This window comes from Cheilinus undulatus, linkage group 10 (assembly GCF_018320785.1).
Source record: "Cheilinus undulatus linkage group 10, ASM1832078v1, whole genome shotgun sequence".
Lineage (NCBI taxonomy): Eukaryota > Metazoa > Chordata > Actinopteri > Labriformes > Labridae > Cheilinus > Cheilinus undulatus.
This window is the reverse complement of record NC_054874.1, coordinates 44,038,877-44,055,690: the sequence shown is the minus strand read 5'-3', so window position 1 is coordinate 44,055,690 and position 16,814 is coordinate 44,038,877. Positions and strand designations below refer to the sequence as shown.

Here is a 16,814-nt window from a genome sequence, read left to right as displayed (position 1 = left end):
CTTTTTTACGATAAAATATCGCTACAGCGTTAGCTGTAGTGCCGTATCTGAATCGGCATTTTGTTGCCAAATAACTATCCATTTTCCATTATCAGGATTTCAGAACCATAAATCCAATGACCAAGAGATAAACTGACTGCTTTTGTAGATTTCTCTTACAGAACGAGATTAAACAAAGAGGTAATACCAGAGGAGAAAAATAAAATACCAGACACAACAGAGCAGGCTGATAAAGACTCCGTAGAGTTTTAATTCTTTCCCAATTCCACATAAAACAAATATAAAAAAGTAGAGCGCTCTCCAGTTCCAGAATTAATCTGTTACAACTTGAAACGTCTTTGTGTCGTCTCTAGCACTGTTTTAAAAAGATCCATTCATAAGAAAACTAGCAGGGTGGGAAAAAAAGAACAAAAATAGACACTACAGCGAATATTCAAACTTACTGGAGTTTAAATTCCTACGTTGAAAAATGTCCTTGGTTGATGTTGCACAGAAACACTTTGAATGGCACCAAAACACAAAAACAAGGAAATGAAAAAAAAAAAAAAAAACAGAGGAGATTCTTGATGCAAGAGTTGGTACTTTCTGATGAGTTTGTTTAGCACAGGTACTGTGAGAGCACGAGTACAGGATTTAATTCATCCAATTACATGAGTGTCAGAGTGTCTGCCTCAGAGCTGCAGGGCACAGAACTGCTGGTAGACGGCAAGGATGTGGTGGTCAAGCTCGGCCGTGAACAGCAGGTTCTCCAGGGTTCCCATGTACTGCTGGATGGTGACATGGTGCTGCAGAGAAGAGATGAGTAACATGAGAGAGAGAATAGACACAAAGAACCTGATCACATTCCTGCTAGGTATTCAGATACTAAGAAGTAATCCTTCATGCTGACTGAACCTCAAAAAGTGCCAACAACCACAAGATATTCATCAGCTCAGATAAACTGTTTCACATATCAATGGTATAAGATTTATTTTAGATCCATCTGGACAACACCACATAGATAGTGTTTGGGAGGGGAAGAACTTAAAAAAACAGGAAGGTGATTGGACAAATGTTGTCTTTCACATTCATTATGGGCCAATAAGAGCAACATAATAATGGCGTAGTGGCTGTGTGCTGCCCTGGGGAGTAAACTACACAACATGAGCTCATCAGGCAGCCATTAGGTAAACACTGAAGCAGGCAACTTCTCCACCATGAAAAGCTTTCAGTGTGGTTCTTTGCTCTACTTTAAATGTAGAAATTTCGTCCAGTTCTGCTAAAACTGCATACATGCTAATCTCTTCACCCATCATTATTATACACAGGCTTGCAGTCCATTGAAACCACAGACATAGCTACCACCTCTTCCTCCTCATATAATGCTGATTGATCCGGTCATTCTGACTCAGAACAAGCTCATCAGCTTGAAGCTTTCAAAGATCTGATAACAGACATGACATCTGTACAATCCATCTGCTTTGCAAGACTACCAGTAAGCAAAAAACAGGGCTATTTATGACCATGCAGCCTTGCTAATCACATGAAAAGCTAAGAGGCTAATATAACTCCACTCATTTGTATTCCAAGTGGCTTCAATGCATAAATCCTGCTGGGCAGAAGCTAGATTCTCTCCTCTCTCAGATCCCCTGCTGACCTGCACTCACACTGCTTCAAGCCCAACTGGGCCTGAGCTCAAATCGGTCATCACATTGTTATAGGACAATCACAGCTTACAAAACTCGCTCTCACGGAGTCAGCACAAAGTAGAAATACACAGACAACATGACAGCAACTCTCCTCATTTTGTGGCTGATTTTGATTTGTTCTGGACAGACTTGGCCCTCGACCACTCAGCCACTGATAAAAAACTGTTTATTAAGAGGAAAAATGAAAAATACAATTATTAAGCCTCACCCAATTATTTTGTTCGATCAGGTATCTGCAAAGACACTTAAATATCATTTTTTAATATTCATCTCTGTAAACATACATTTTTGCCCAGAAACTCCTCCCATATAGCATGAATGTACGGAAGCCCATTTCCACCACTTACAAAAGAAAAAATGTGGAAGTTAGGCAGTTAAAAAAAAGAATGCTAAGTCATACCTGCAAGATAAAAAGTCTAAATTTTGAAATAAAGTTATAATTCTGGGATTATGACATAAAAAGTCATAATTAAGAGATGAAAAAATGTAATTTTTGAAATGAAGTTATAATTATGAGATACAAAGTCAAAATTATGAGATAAAAAAACTAAATTATGAGGTGAAAATTCATAATTTTGACTTTTTATGTCATAATTGTTTATGTCATCATTCTGACTTTTTTATTTTATAATTTAAACTTTGTATCTCATAATTATAACTTTATTTAAAATTTAGACTTTTTTCATCTCATAATTTTGACTTTTTAACCCATAACTTCAACCTTTTATCCCATAATTTGGCCTTTTTATCTCATAAATATGGCTTAACTTTTTTTTTTTTTTTTCAAAAATTGCCTTATTTTCACATTTTTTCTTTTTTATTTGGCAGAAATGGGCTTCAGTATTAGTGTCTCAGAGGACACTGATAAATTCTTAAAATGAGGGACTGAGTGGCACAGTAAAATGGCTATGGAGTGTCACCACTTAATCCAGTACCAGTTAAACCATGACACCTGTTGTATCCATCAAACAAAATAAATTATAAAAACGCTGATATGAGTTTAACTTTCTGGCAGTTTTTTATTACTTCTGAGACTAAAAATAATGGTATTCAATAAAGTATTTCATGATCATTTAAATGCATTTTTTTCTAATTTAAGGGATTATTTTTTGGTTATTGTAAATTAGTGCTCGCAGCACACCTGCAGTATGTTTGCTTACACTTGGGAAGCACTGGCCTAGTGTAGGGCATCCAAAGAGCCTAGCCAGCTCTCCTCTCTCATCTTCCCATAAACAAAGCTTTAAAAAGAAACAATGATGTACTCTTGACGAAGCAAATAAACTTAGTGGGAATGGCAATAGACTGAAATGAAAATTCAGTTTAAGAGGATTGAGCAGTAGTGCTAAACAGATGTAAATAAGCCACCGTAACTCAAGGAGCCCCAAAAAGGAAGTGCAGGCTGTTATTTGCATAGGAGCTTCGACTGTACGTCCTCACTGGAGATGTTTTGTTCATACAAAGAGTGAACATGTACTGAAGTGCAGTGGTGCCTGATAACCCAGCATGGACGTTACAGCTAAATGTGAGCAGGGTCAAGGTTTCACTATAGCGAATGAGTGTGTGGATATTTTACCATGAGGAAGATCTGCTGCAGCCGCTCGATGCAGTTTTTGTACCAGGGCGTGCTGATGTCGACGCTGCCCGTCTCACAGCGAACCAGATGCTCCGTCAGCAACATGATGAAACGCTAGAGAGAGAAAAAATTATTATGCACAAGTTTTTGTTACAGCTGCTTCAAAAAGGATATGCACAGGATATAAAATCCCCATTAAACTTTCTTCTTTTTAAAAATATCATGTTTTGATGGTGAAGAGCAAAATAGTGATGATTTTTGACAAAAGACATGAGTACTGATTTAATATATTTTTTATAAAGCACATACATATTAGCTATTTTAAATTACTTAGTTTTGTAATTATCATGTCATATTGGAACCAAAACGGATGCCAAATACAATTTAAGAAGCAAAGTGAAGAATAAACTATTGTTTATTTATGGAGAAAGGGTGGTATTAAAATAGTTTTACACTTATTCCAAACTTCTTGTCATGCATATAAGCCAAATCATTAAGTGTATTATTAAGTGTACTAAATTTTTTCATTTCTTTGTACTGTGTTATTATTTTTACATCTGTTCTCAGTTGCATGATCAATTTGCTTTTTAACTGTTTCAATAAGAATTTAATTTAAAAGAAGAGTTTATTTTGAATCACACAGATTTCAATTGCTCAGTTGTTTACATTAAACCGACAAGACTCAAACAAATGGATTGCACTGTCACTACACACATTTTAAAATAATATTTAAGACTTTTATAGACCCTTTCAAGACCCAAATAAAGAAAAAACAAACCAAATTTTGGCATTGTTAAAATTCCACTTTGCCTTATTCAACTCTCTGACCTCTGACCTGAACTCAACTGAGGAACACCATCTGTTAATAATTAGTATTTTTTTCAGTGCTTTTAAAAACTGGGCTGGAAGCTTTAAAAAACCCTGACATCAGAGACTTAAGACTCCCTGTGTGCTGTCTCTACCTGGAAGATGACGAGGAAAAGGTTCTTCTGCTCACTCTGAGCCGACTCCACCTTCTCCTGTAGCCTCTCGATCTGCTCCTCCAGCTGACCCTCCTCGTCCTCGCTGTTTTTCTCCATGTCTTCGTCGTCGCCACTGTCCCTCTGCTGTAGAACAATCACACAAACATTTAAACCTCCTACATTAACACACCGACTGATGTGGTCGTTCATGCACATAACGGATGGAGGATGTTACCCTCTTGTGCTGCTGTTTCTCCAGTTTGTCTTTGGCCTCCTCCAGCTCTTTCTGGATCTTCTGCACGTGTTTGTTCATCTTACGGATGGTTGAGTGAAGAATCTCCCAAATGAAAAGTCTGAAGAGTGATAGATTTGTTATTCACCAGAAACATGCAACCTGTTACAGGGTTAACAAACAGTATTTATCTTTTAATGGGTAATGGATAAATATTCAGGTTCCATGTCTCAGATATCACCTGGTGAATTCATGAGCCATGTCCTGAGAGAAGAGCCAGTTAGCGACTGCAGCACAGTCCACAATCTGTGTCCGGATCATTTTGTCCACCAACACTGAGATCATCTGTAAGGCAGCAAGAACACATTTTTGTGAACTTTACTTCCAACTGCAATCTGTAGTTTTACATGTAATCAATGTACATTTCATATTTTAAAAAATCCTCTACTGAGTGTTATCATGGACTTGAGTATCAGGGTTCTGATTGGGTGTGTTAAGTCTTCCTTTGTAGTGTTTGGGTACAGCCTCATGAAACACAGATGATTCTGTCTGGGAGTAATTGCTTAGTTTTCAGACGTTCGTTGAGGTTTTTTAGAGATGGGCTACAGAGCCTACAGTCAGTGACGGAAGAACTAGCTCCTGAGGGTCATCTTTAGCTCATGTTTTAAGACTATCTGCACCGGTAGAGACCCAAAGAGGGTGTTATTTTTGAACTGAAAGAAATTGAGGTTTGTCTTTCAGAATTAAATATAATTGGCCAATCAAAGTGTTGATGGCTGTGTACTGTCAGCCATTGTCCCCTTGTCCTATGCAGTAGTAGTGACAGGCTGACACCAGTCAGAGGTGAGAACATGTTTAATGTTTAGTAACTGCTGGAAACGAGGCAGATACTCCATATCTGCCGCACCGTGGAGGCATTTCATAGCTTCAGACCTATAGAGAGCCAAAGTGGTCTCCTTCCTTCTTAGATTTCAAAATTACCATGGTTTCTTTTGTTAAAAATTTACATCACAGGTGCCTGCACATATAAGATTCAGTAATCAAAAATCAAGACACACCAGGATTTAATATATAAAAGACTTAATTTACCAGGTTTCTCTATTTGCATTCAGGCTGAACAGTTAACTACATTTTCATTGTCATTGTGATATGGAAATGCATGCGGTGCAGACACTGCAATCAAAGATGGTGAATTTGAGTCTTTTTGCACAAAGTAGATCTGGTTTTTCTTTTAAAATTTAAATACTTTTAGTCCTCGAGATTTGTCCTTTGGGAATGAAACAATTTAATATGATTGCTCTTATGTCCCAACTTATTTGATTCCTTTTCATATGCTGGGCAAAGTAAAAAGGTGCTTACAAATCTGTGTTTCACATTTTTAATGTACAGTTGAGCAGACTGCATAACAGACAGATTTGTAATGGTTTTTGAAACTTGCGTGGACATGGGAACAGAATATAAAACCATTACAAGAAGCAGTGCAAAGTTTGCTCCTGATAAAATATGGCGTCTAATAAAACAGAGAAACTTTGAGCTAATATGCACAGAAATGTAATAATTGCCACTTTTGTCACTGTGACTCTGAACAGTGCTCTCACACATTGCATATTTTCTTCACATTGCAAAGCTCTAGACTGCATGTAAAGTCATATCCTGAATATGATCAAAGCTGGAATAAGGCACCTAATAGAGATACTCCAGTCCATGTAAACCTACACCCTGTAACCCTCTTTCGTTTGTACCTGTGGGTGATTCCTCCAGACTTCATAAACTACTTTGAGGATGTGAAGTTTTCCCTCATCGCTGTCTGTCAGGGTTTTCAGGATTTCATGAAACCTGGAGAGAACAGAGGAAGGTGAGGCCAAACACAGTCGAATTTTACCCGAGCTAACCAAATTGTTGTGGTTCAGAGATTATGCAGATATATCAGTGGTTTTTATTCAGTATCAGTTCAGTACTTTTAATGGCAGTTGTAACTTAATAAACCTTGAGTAAGTTCTTAGTTTAACATTATTAAAAAATAGACAATTTTCCTGAAATCTTATCAATTTACTTTGCAATTGAAGCACCATATTTTTTTTTCCTACATTTCTTTGCACACAGTATCTATACATCTATACCTATATATATCTATAGCTCATTTGCTGTTAATTGCAAGATTGTTTTTTTAATAAGAGCTGGGTTAAGGTGTCTTAATAAAGCACTGTTGATGATGGTAAGAATTCTGCAGGACTAAAATAGTGCAGGAATATCAAAACTCTTAATCACATTTGTCAAAGTTTTCAGCTAAAAGTGTGAAAATATCACAGTGTGAAAATGTACCTGATGAACACTTAAAAGGGTCTTAAATAATACACATGACTAAATAATAACATAATGCAGTAACAGACACATATTGGTCATTTACAACTGACAAGAATTCAGGAAAACAAACATTTGTTGAGAAATATTTTCTCTTTCTTTGATCAAATTGTTGAATTTCATTCATTTCAGATTAATTTCACATTTAGTTTATTTAGCAAATAAAATATGCAGGTGAGAAATACTTTCATGGTGAATAAACTTACTTCCCGAGGGCACTAAAGGAGTGGCTGAAGGATTTAGCTGCCAGATGGAGCAGAGTCTGCAGGAACACCTCGATCTTCAGGGGGTTGAAACTCTCGCCCTCGTCTGAGGGAAGAATGAACGAGGAATATTAAGGAGAAGACAAAGAAGAAAATGCTGCATTAACAAGCAGACTGAATGATACCTAGGTAAAGAAAAGACAGTCTTTCAGTCTCATTTCAATACAGAAAACTAGTGCTATCAGGATGTGTAATCCACCAATAAGGAATGACAAGAGATAATGCCAAAAAATAAACTTCAAGATATAAAATCATACTTTAAGATGAATTTACAAGGCTAAAATGATTACTAGTTCTGGCACGTATTTACTTTGCAAGTTGAAATATACCCATACTCTTTTCCCTTTTAGTTTTTAGCTGTAAAAATAAAAACATTTTTCTCAGTTCTACACCAGCATTTGTTCTGTCTTCCTGCAGGACTTTGCAAATCAGATAAATAGGAGTCAAACCATCATCGTCTTCTTGGTTGGGGTTGGGCACTTCTTTGAGGATGGTCAGGATCTCTTCATTGGACGCTCGGTTCTTGATGGCATTAGAAACAGTGATGGATACTGCATAGCCCGGTAATGAAGCTAGAGAAGAAAGTAGGAGAGACAACTATAAGATATTCATTTCCAGAGTTGGGGGTAACATGTACTCAGATTACCTCTAGTTATTAGGAGTAATGTGTCATTTTAGTAGTTCAAGTAATCCATCATCAAAATACATTTTCAAAAAAGAAATGTGTTCCTAAAAAGAATACTGTATTTCCCTTTACCTTTGCCAAAAGGAAAGAAATAAAGACATCTCTGAAGCTCAAGCAAAGTTTCTGTTTCTCTCTGACTTGTGGGCCATTAGCTGCATACCAGCAGAAGGTAAACCAATAGCTTTGTCAGTGTGCAAGCATAGCTAGCTGATTTAACTGCTAACATGTTAGAGAGGAATGCATTTACTTTGTAGAGATATACCCATTGTGTAGAATTTTTGGAAAAAGTGCAGAGAACACTATCATGATGAAACACAAATGTCAGAGCCTGTGTTTTTGATGTTTTCCGTGAGGCAGCTGTGTCTCATACTGTATGCCTGTTTAACCTGTTATTAACTGTTTGTAAACAAGGCTATGGAATAGCATTAGTCAACAGATTAAAAAGCAGATACACAGTTGGCCACACTCCTTAAAATATTACCAAAATGTGCAACAAGTAGCAAAAAAATTTGACTTTTTTTGTTTTTTTGTGATGCAAAACTACACTACTGCTTTGATTTTCTTAGTACACAATGCACTATTGTACCAAAATACTTTTTAGAAGTAATAAGACAAACCTTTTTAAACTTCTAATATACTTAGACAAAGATCACTTGGACTATTTCAAGCAGACAGAAGATCAATATTTAGCTCAACCTCAGCTCCTACTGTCCATGTACAGTTAGACAAGACATTAAAGCTAGTAGTTGCTGTGAAAACAGGGTGACAGGTCTTGTCTACATTAATCTAATTCAAAAAAAGTCTTTAAATTCTATCAATCTGGGTCGTAGATGGCCTAGTGGTTAGGTTGTGCCCCATGTACATGGGTGGCCTGGGTTCAAGTCCGGCCTGTTGCTCTTTCACCACATGCCATTCCCCACTCTGTTATCCCTATTTCCAGGCTTATCCACTGTCTTATCTCTACAATAAAAGCAAAAAAAGCCTTAAATAAATCTTTAAAAATAATTTTATCAATGTTGTTGTTAAAGAGATAAGCATATTCAGTTCTTACCAGAACTCTCATCAAGGTATTTGTATATGAAGAGGGGTTCAGCTGGGATCAGGGCGGAGAAGGTCGGCGGTACAATGTCCACTATCCGCTGGTGGTATGAAAGCCTGCAGAGGACAGGAAGAAACAGACAATCTTTAGCTTCTGGACAAATTGTGAACATTTAAGGATGATAGATTGTTGTAAAGATGTTTTCAGGTAGAAACGTTTAGAACAACATGAGCAATAATTGACTTTTTATGTGGCAATGCATAGGAACCCCTCTGGATATAAAAAATAGAGATTCAAACTTTAAAAAGTGAGATAAGCTAAGTGCCAGCTGAGGTTTTTAGTATCTAAACTAGGCAGGTTTAAATGATAAAAGCAGAATGACCCCTGGAATTGTCAGGGTTGCATTTAAAAGGGTCAGCAAATTAAAAGGCCTTCAAGTGTACACACACTGGTGGAATCATTCATTTTATTTTCACAAATTTTGCAGGTGTGCCAAAACATGTCAAAATCAACTTCTCAAGACCTACATGGCCATTTCACAAAAATATGGGCATTTTGAATGTTTTAAGAGACTGCTTTAGAGACTTATCTCACTAATTCTATCAATATACAAATTCCTAAGCGGTCATAGGGACGGTGAATGTTCATTTTATTTTCAGAACATTTTGACAGGGGTGACGGGACATTTTAAAATTTTGATAGGGTGCCTCGATAGGAAATTGGCTGAGAAACGCTGGGTTACAGCAAAACTTACACCTGTCAGATAAAGCAGATCCTAAATTGTACAAAATCACAGCAAAGACAGTAACATAAATTGTTCAATTTGGCCTTTTAACAGCATTTAAATAGTTTGACTTGTGTGTTTTTATTAAGCTTTAAGCTTGAAATTTTGAGAAGATAAAAAAGTAGCACAAAATTAAAGCTGTCAAACATTTATTTTATCTCTATGTCTTCATCATCAATGTCATAACTTTACTCTGATGGTTTGTCATAGTTCAACTCCATGTTTAATTTCTTTCTCTTTTATTTCAAAATAATATTCCAAGTCTACAATGCCAATATGTTCTCTCCAGGTACTCTGGCTTCCTCCCACCACCAAAAACATACTTATTAGGTCAATTGGCGACTCTAAAATGGCCATAGGTGTGAATGTGGGCGTGCCTGGTTGTCTGTCTCTATATGTCAGCCCTGTGATTGACTGGCCACAAGTCCAGGGTGTACCCTGCCTCTCGCCCAATGACAGCTGGGATAGGCTCCAGCCTCCCTGTGACCCCCAACGGGATAAGCGGTATAGAAAATGGATGGATGAATTGTCAATATGAAGCAATACTTGCCAATGTCTATTTAGAAGCTAAATGATTTGTTTGTTATTTGTTTTATGATGTTGACTTTTGGACTTGTATTCAAGTGGGCTGCTCAGCTACACCAATGTGGTCTAAAACCCCACTTAGAGGTAGGAGACAGCTTCAAAGTGCTTATTCTGTCAAATACACTGTTAACATGGCTATACATAAAAAAATATCCAAGAGTGCATGTACAAAATGGCTAACTGAGGTCTAATAATCCTTGGTTAATGTAAAAGAGTTACACTTTTTGGGAGTTCTTGTTTAGTACATAATCCAGTTAGGATTAACAATGAAGTTAAAAGATTCTCTCAAGAAACTGTTCTTTGTTACGCTTTTACTAATTTGTGATGCCTTGACCTAAGAGTAATTAATGTCTTATTGAAATAAAAGCTTGCTTTTACTGTGAAAGAAAAAGAAGCTTCTGGTGGGCAACAACATCAACTTCACTAAGGAAAAAGTGCGTGCTACAGGTAGAACAGTAAATGAAAACAGCCAAAGGGAACGGTAGAAAAGATACAACATCTGATACCACAAGATTCAGATGACCTTTGACTTGTCCACTGAGCTGTCTGTGAGTTTTCAAAGTGAAGTGAGACATTTAAAAATGCAGCTGTGCCTTACACGAGTAGCATCTAGTAGCTAAATATGGTGCACAAGCAATTGATGCAGTTTCCTAAATCTCATGAGGATGTTACAGACCATGACCTCATCATGATTAAAGTTTCAACACCACCAGTCCAAATAAGTCAATGAAAGTGATTAAATGTACATTAAAATGTGAAAGAAGTATAAAAGCACCTCATGCATTTCTCCAGAACCTCTTTGACAAACTTGGGTTTAGGCTTCTCAGGATCAACGGTCAGGCAGTCAGACCTATAGAGGAAAGAAATGTGGTCAAACTGTCAGCTCTGAGGTTTGTTAGTTAAAATATTTTTGTTCCTGAAATCCCTCACCAATCATCCCAGCTCCATCGAAACTGGAAGTTGCTCAGATGGTGTGAAAACCAGTTGATTAGTCTGAAAATAAAAATAGATGGGATGTTAAAATCACATTGTTCTGGTTCTATTTTCAGTCTTCTAATTATATCGCAGTAAGTTTCACCTGTCGATGCAGGTGGTGTTCATGGTGTCCAGTCTCATGTACATCATTTCTGTGGCTTGGGCCAACTGGGAGGCAGCTGTTAAGGTAAAATCTGATTTAAAACTCTTTTTTAGAAGCCTTAATGCACCTTAGGATTTTTGACTTATAATACCTGCATAGCACAGGGACTACTTTGCTAATATTTTGCTTTGGCGGAGAGATCAGGCATATGACTGTTGGACATTTAGCATAAGCAATAAAGGATACAACTTGTGGCAGTGATCCAGGCTGCAGTTTGCAGAGTTCAATAAGCAGTGTGGTGTACATGACGTCAATGTGAGGCGGAGTGGGCAGCTGGAAGAGTTCTCCAAAGATCACCTAAGAGAGACACAAACACAAACTTTTAAATCCGGACTTTTATTTGGTATTGTCCTCACATCTCAGGATGTAGCTTTTAAAAACATGTTTACCTCCACAATGTGATAGTTGAGAGGAATCTTGTTTTTCCCTGGGTAGCTCAGTAACTGGGCAGCACTGAGGTGATAAAAGCAAAGGTTGAAACATTTGTGTTCAGCATGCACACAATAAAAACATCACAAAGCTTTCAGCCCACCATGTTTTCCTCTCTCTCCAGTGAGTTTTGATGATGCAATGCAGGTTTTCTTCTATGACAAATCTCTCCACTGAATGGCTGCCGGGCATGACAGGACCCTGCGGATGAAAGAGGACAAAAGTTTGCAAACTTTGAACAAAAGACAACTCCTGGAAGTGTCTAGCTGGAATAACATGTTTTTTTAATTTACCTCAGGGGCATCCGTGTAGTCGAACATACGGAAGACAACCCGAGGCATGGGGTACTGGGCGTCTGGCATGTGCCCTGGTGGGGTGAAAGGTGGCAGGTTGTGTTGCAGAGCCTCGCACAGCACGCTGTCAAAGGCAATGTATGGACGAAGGATGTGGCGCTCCTGCCAGCGGTCTTTCTTTAGCTTCTGAATCTGGGCCCAAAGGCAGTCAAGGTACTGGCAGATGGAAAGGAAGAGACGGGAACTTTAACACAGCATGCTCAGAGACACAAATAAGTTTTTGTATAGATCTGAAACTGAAATGATTTTAGGTTGTCATCTCAACAGTTTCACTGGCACATCAGGTTTTTGCCCCCCCACCACCACCCACCTACACAGCTTACCTAGCTTGTAATTACTGTCATGAAAACCAGTCCTTTCTTCCCTGACAGACTCTTTTCTTTAATACACTTCATGTTAGGGCTAGTAGGGTGTGTCTTTATTTTTTTAGCTGGGCTTAGCCTGTAAGATTTTGGTCTACACAACCAGTACTGATAAAGGCATCCCAGGCCACCTCTGTATGTAGTCTGAGATGCGGTGAGGTGCATCTACACATCACTTTGTATCCAAATGCTCAAAATGGATATAAATCCCTGGCCATGCATAGTAAACAAGATATTTCAGGGCAGATTTTCAGAGCTTTCTGAGATTTTTCTGGTACACTGACTCAGTCTCCCTTGTGCATATTTTTCCTTATAAAGGAGGAAATTTACTTCTTCCCTCTGTTTCTTACCTCCTCCTGTGGATGGGGCTTCTCTGCTGTCCACACCTGCAGCATGGGGACGTGTGTCTTTACTCGCCTCCTAGGAAATCATAAATGGTGTGACATTAAGGGAGAGTTGGCTTATTGTAAGGTTGAAAGATGATTAAATTTGAGAAAAGAATTTAGACATAAAGCAAACAGTCAAGAGCTGACACCACTAAGGAAGAAAACATGGTAGACGTCTTACTTGAGGTAGCCTTCGATCTGGCTGAGAAGTCGGTCCATCTCCACATCCTTCTTCTCGTAAAGTTCCTTACCGACCCAGGGCAGACAGGACAGAACGACGTATACAAACCAGTCTGACCGAACCTGAGAACACAAACAAGACAATGTAAATGTAAATGTAAATCATATACCTTACTTTAGTTACATAAAGCTCTTCATGAACCAAATCTGCAGGAAAACCAAGTATCTTTTTCAAAGAACAACTCCTAGCTTATGTTTTAGCTCATGCTTTTTGTATCATAATAAAATTTCTAAGTCTCTGTAAATCTCTGTTCTTAAACCTATAGTATGCTTTTTTTATTACACAGATGGTTTATTTAAGGTGCTTCCTTTTGCTCATGAACTTTTAATAATTAAGGTGAACCCTGAGTTTGATTTAAGATGCAAATACATTAATGTTTTAGTACTTCTACAACAAGTCGAATCATTAAAGTGCATCACCAGTCCAACGTAGCAATCTACCTACCTGAGGTACGTCCTCCTCTTGTGTAACACTGACAAAGTTTTCAAACATGGCCACCATCGACGGAGCAGCAATCACATGACAGTTCACTAAATCTGACAGGAAACGCACCTACAATAAAAAAAGACAGTGTTAAAAGGAAAATGGTGGAAGGATTAAACAGCGAGTTGATGAAAAAAAGTTAGTTTACCAGATAAACAGCCTCGTTGTACAAGTTATTTTTCAACGTCTCCTTGAGCTGTCTGATCATGGCCTCCACAAACTCGCCCCCAAAGTTGTAGTTCCTGGCATTCAGGAGGCCGACTAAAGTCGTATACACAGTCAGCTTCTCAGGTAGGAGGCGAGCCCTGTCAAAAAAACATCCCACCTCAGTGAAAACCTACCACACAAGCAGAGATCACTTTGATAGCTAAGAGTGAGATGTGGTACAAACTTACACAGCACATAAAATGCGCAGGATTTTGTTCTTGTAGTTTGGAAGGTCAGCCTCCAACACACCTGCAAGACCCTCCAGGTTGCTCTCCAGAGATGATGTGCTCTGTCAGACAACAACACAATTTAGTAGCTGGAATAACTGACATTCCAGGTTCTAGTAATGCAGCAATAAGAGTGAGAGCAGTGCAGTGTAGCTCTGACAGCTCTTCACCTTCTCCCCAACACGACATATCAGTGACTCCAGTCGGTCTTCAATTTCAATCGGCTCTGATGTTCTCCTCCTTTTGTGGGCCTGACCTCCTGGAAGGGTAAAAATGAAAAAACACTGACTTCTGTAGCAGTTTATTCTTATCTGACTACCTCTCTTCATGATGATGAAAAAGTAGCAATGAGCAGTATTATAGAAAACTGAGAATTTCATCTCACCCATTAAATAATAATTGAATAAAATCTCATCATATCTGAATCAGATTGTGAGACCACTAAAGCTGCACAGCCCCAGAATTTACAGATATTTTTTTGTACAGGAACCTAAGTGCCATGATTTTATAAACGGGCCGTCCTTGAACAAGAATATCACAACTGATTGTTACTGACTCACAACAGACTGAAAGACCGCCAATGACGGAAAAAAATATTTTAAAAAAAGGGGTCATATATCGATTGCTGAACAATAAAAAGACAGCTTAAAGTTGCAAAAGGGAAATATTCTTCCAGGTAAGGAATATGATGTTATGCAATAGTAAAAATATAAAGTTCTCAGTTTAAAATTTCTCATCTACTGGGTTTTTCAAGCATCTTTCTCCTGGGTGCCTGCTCCCTCACCAGCAGGATGGATGACGTGAGGCTGTGGATTTCTAACCCCGCTTGGACGACTGTGTTTGCTGCTACAGAGGAGACTGCCAAACATAATTTTTTTGTATTTTTACAATGGGAAGACAATAAATGACAATCTATTTTTCTTGCATAAAAATAATAAGGCGGCTGCCTCCAGCTCTGACATCATGAAAACTGTTATTTACAGGCAAGTGCTGTCTCTTAAAATAAGTGAATACTTTAATACAAAGTATATTACTTGTAAAAATGTGTTTGCTTCTGCCAATTAAGGGCACAGTATAGATGCACATGAGTGTGCATGATTAGAATGGTACCACCAACCAAAAACCATTCAATATTCTCTTTCTTAAAAGATTTGCTGCAACGCAATGTGACTGTGTAAGTTACTTTATTTTATCTTTTACCATAACCCTGCAAAATTGTTGTTCATAACTATGATTACAAACATAAACTTTCAGCATATTTATAAAAAGTTCATGGATTTATTGGTTTGCTACACTGATTTCAACCATAATTATATTTCAATAAGTTTTGCATGCATGGAATTATGTTTTACTCATAAAGTGAAATGTCACCTTATGTATTTAAGTTGTAGAGAGGACTGTGCTGGACACAGATGCCGATCATACAGTTTTGGTTCAGTTGTATAATGCCAGTTTCTTTACATGCAGTAAGGAATCTAATTCATGAGCCTTAGGGATCCACAGAGATACCGTTACCAGTATCAGGAATTGGTTGAGATACCAAACCTAGGTACTTGGACTCATAATACAATGCAAAAACTATATTTGGCATGATTTAAAAGCATCAGGTTAGCCTCTCATTTGGAGCCATTCCTGCAGCTTGTCTACATTTTACATAAATGACGAGGAAAATGTAGAGGAGAACAAAAACTATGCACCGATAAATTGTCAAGAGTAGTGATGAAGAACGTGATGAAAATAAAACAAACTTTCAAAACAGTTTTAAGAACACTTCTGGTATCATTATTAAGTACTCATATTTGTGTTTCCAAATATAAGTACTCGTACTTGTTCCGGAAAAATGTGGTATCAGTGCATCCCTAAACTGAGCTTTATCATAGTGACCTGTGGCATCTACATGGTGTACAGTTGTGTCTTCTCTATCGACATAAGTACACTTACAATGAATCCTAAGTGGATCATGACTCATCCCGTGAGAACGAAAACAAGCACAAATACTTTTAAAGCTCCTCTCGCTGACCTATTTATCACAACACTTGGTTACCGCCCACTTGTTCACTGGTCACTAGCTGGTGGGCTTGCTAACGTGTAACATCGCCGGTGTTTCGATTTAATGAGTGACCGTGTCAGGTGGTGACTTTCAGTGCCAGTGATTGGAGTTATGAACGTTATTTAAGATGGAATAACGAATGCTTATTTGATTAACCTTTTCTTAAATTACAAAATACTTAAAATGTTCTTAAAAGAAAAGGGTGAGAATTTAATAAGGGGAATTTGTTAGGACATTTTCAAAATCAACAACAGGCGCGTTTGGCTGAATGTCGTCTATTAACATGGTCACTTATTACAATGAAACACCGGTTAGCATTACAATCATTCCAACTGTTTGCGTCATCTTCTTGGGTTAAATCGCTATTTTTAATCGCTGGATTAAGACTGTGAAACAAATCTCACTCTCGTTGAACAATCATTCAATCACGGCGCATGCATGAAGCCAAAGATTACCGTTACCTAAAACATGCTAACGGTAGCTAGCCTCCTCTCGTTGGCACAACGTCTGAATTTCACATGAAACGTCTACTTACCGTCATTCTCGTCGCTGTGTCGTCTTCTGGACATTTTGAACTCTCTGTAGATGTAAGATTATTCGGCTAGGAAAGGAATATGACACAATATAATAACTCGGTAACCCACGCGTCTAGATGATTCTGCCTGGCTGGAGCAGAAAAATAATAGCGGTCTGATTCAAGTGAGGCACATCCGGGTCACTTAGGGTCATGCGCCGGGAAGTGCAACCTCTTTTTTGATCCGACCTA

General features: G+C 38.0%; 1 protein-coding gene across 1 annotated transcript; it reads right to left on the bottom strand.

Annotated features, from left to right (window-relative positions):
• Window positions 1–227: 227 nt before the first annotated feature.
• Window positions 228–16,756, bottom strand: LOC121516842 (nuclear cap-binding protein subunit 1). The gene is made up of 23 exons (XM_041798261.1): window positions 16,584–16,756; window positions 14,169–14,257; window positions 13,960–14,060; window positions 13,713–13,869; window positions 13,526–13,633; window positions 13,022–13,143; window positions 12,805–12,874; window positions 12,033–12,248; window positions 11,843–11,940; window positions 11,700–11,763; window positions 11,497–11,607; window positions 11,251–11,315; window positions 11,103–11,165; window positions 10,948–11,022; window positions 8,816–8,919; window positions 7,529–7,651; window positions 7,023–7,125; window positions 6,198–6,291; window positions 4,697–4,800; window positions 4,459–4,576; window positions 4,224–4,367; window positions 3,262–3,375; window positions 228–785 (listed from the first exon to the last, which is right to left on the bottom strand). Exons 1-23 carry the CDS (start codon window positions 16,615–16,617, stop codon window positions 672–674), a joined length of 2,391 nt encoding a protein of 796 aa, XP_041654195.1. The 5' UTR covers window positions 16,618–16,756; the 3' UTR covers window positions 228–671.
• Window positions 16,757–16,814: the final 58 nt, after the last annotated feature.

What these genes read in the sequence shown, in the direction of transcription:
- LOC121516842 (XM_041798261.1), bottom strand. Translation starts at nt 16,617, where the DNA reads ATGTCCAGAAGACGACACAGCGACGAGAATGACG. An exon ending in AACACCACCTGCATCGACAG is followed by an intron (nt 11,166 to 11,250) that starts GTGAAACTTACT and finishes TTTTATTTTCAG; the next exon opens with ACTAATCAACTGGTTTTCAC. An exon ending in ATGGCTCATGAATTCACCAG is followed by an intron (nt 4,577 to 4,696) that starts GTGATATCTGAG and finishes ATCACTCTTCAG; the next exon opens with ACTTTTCATTTGGGAGATTC.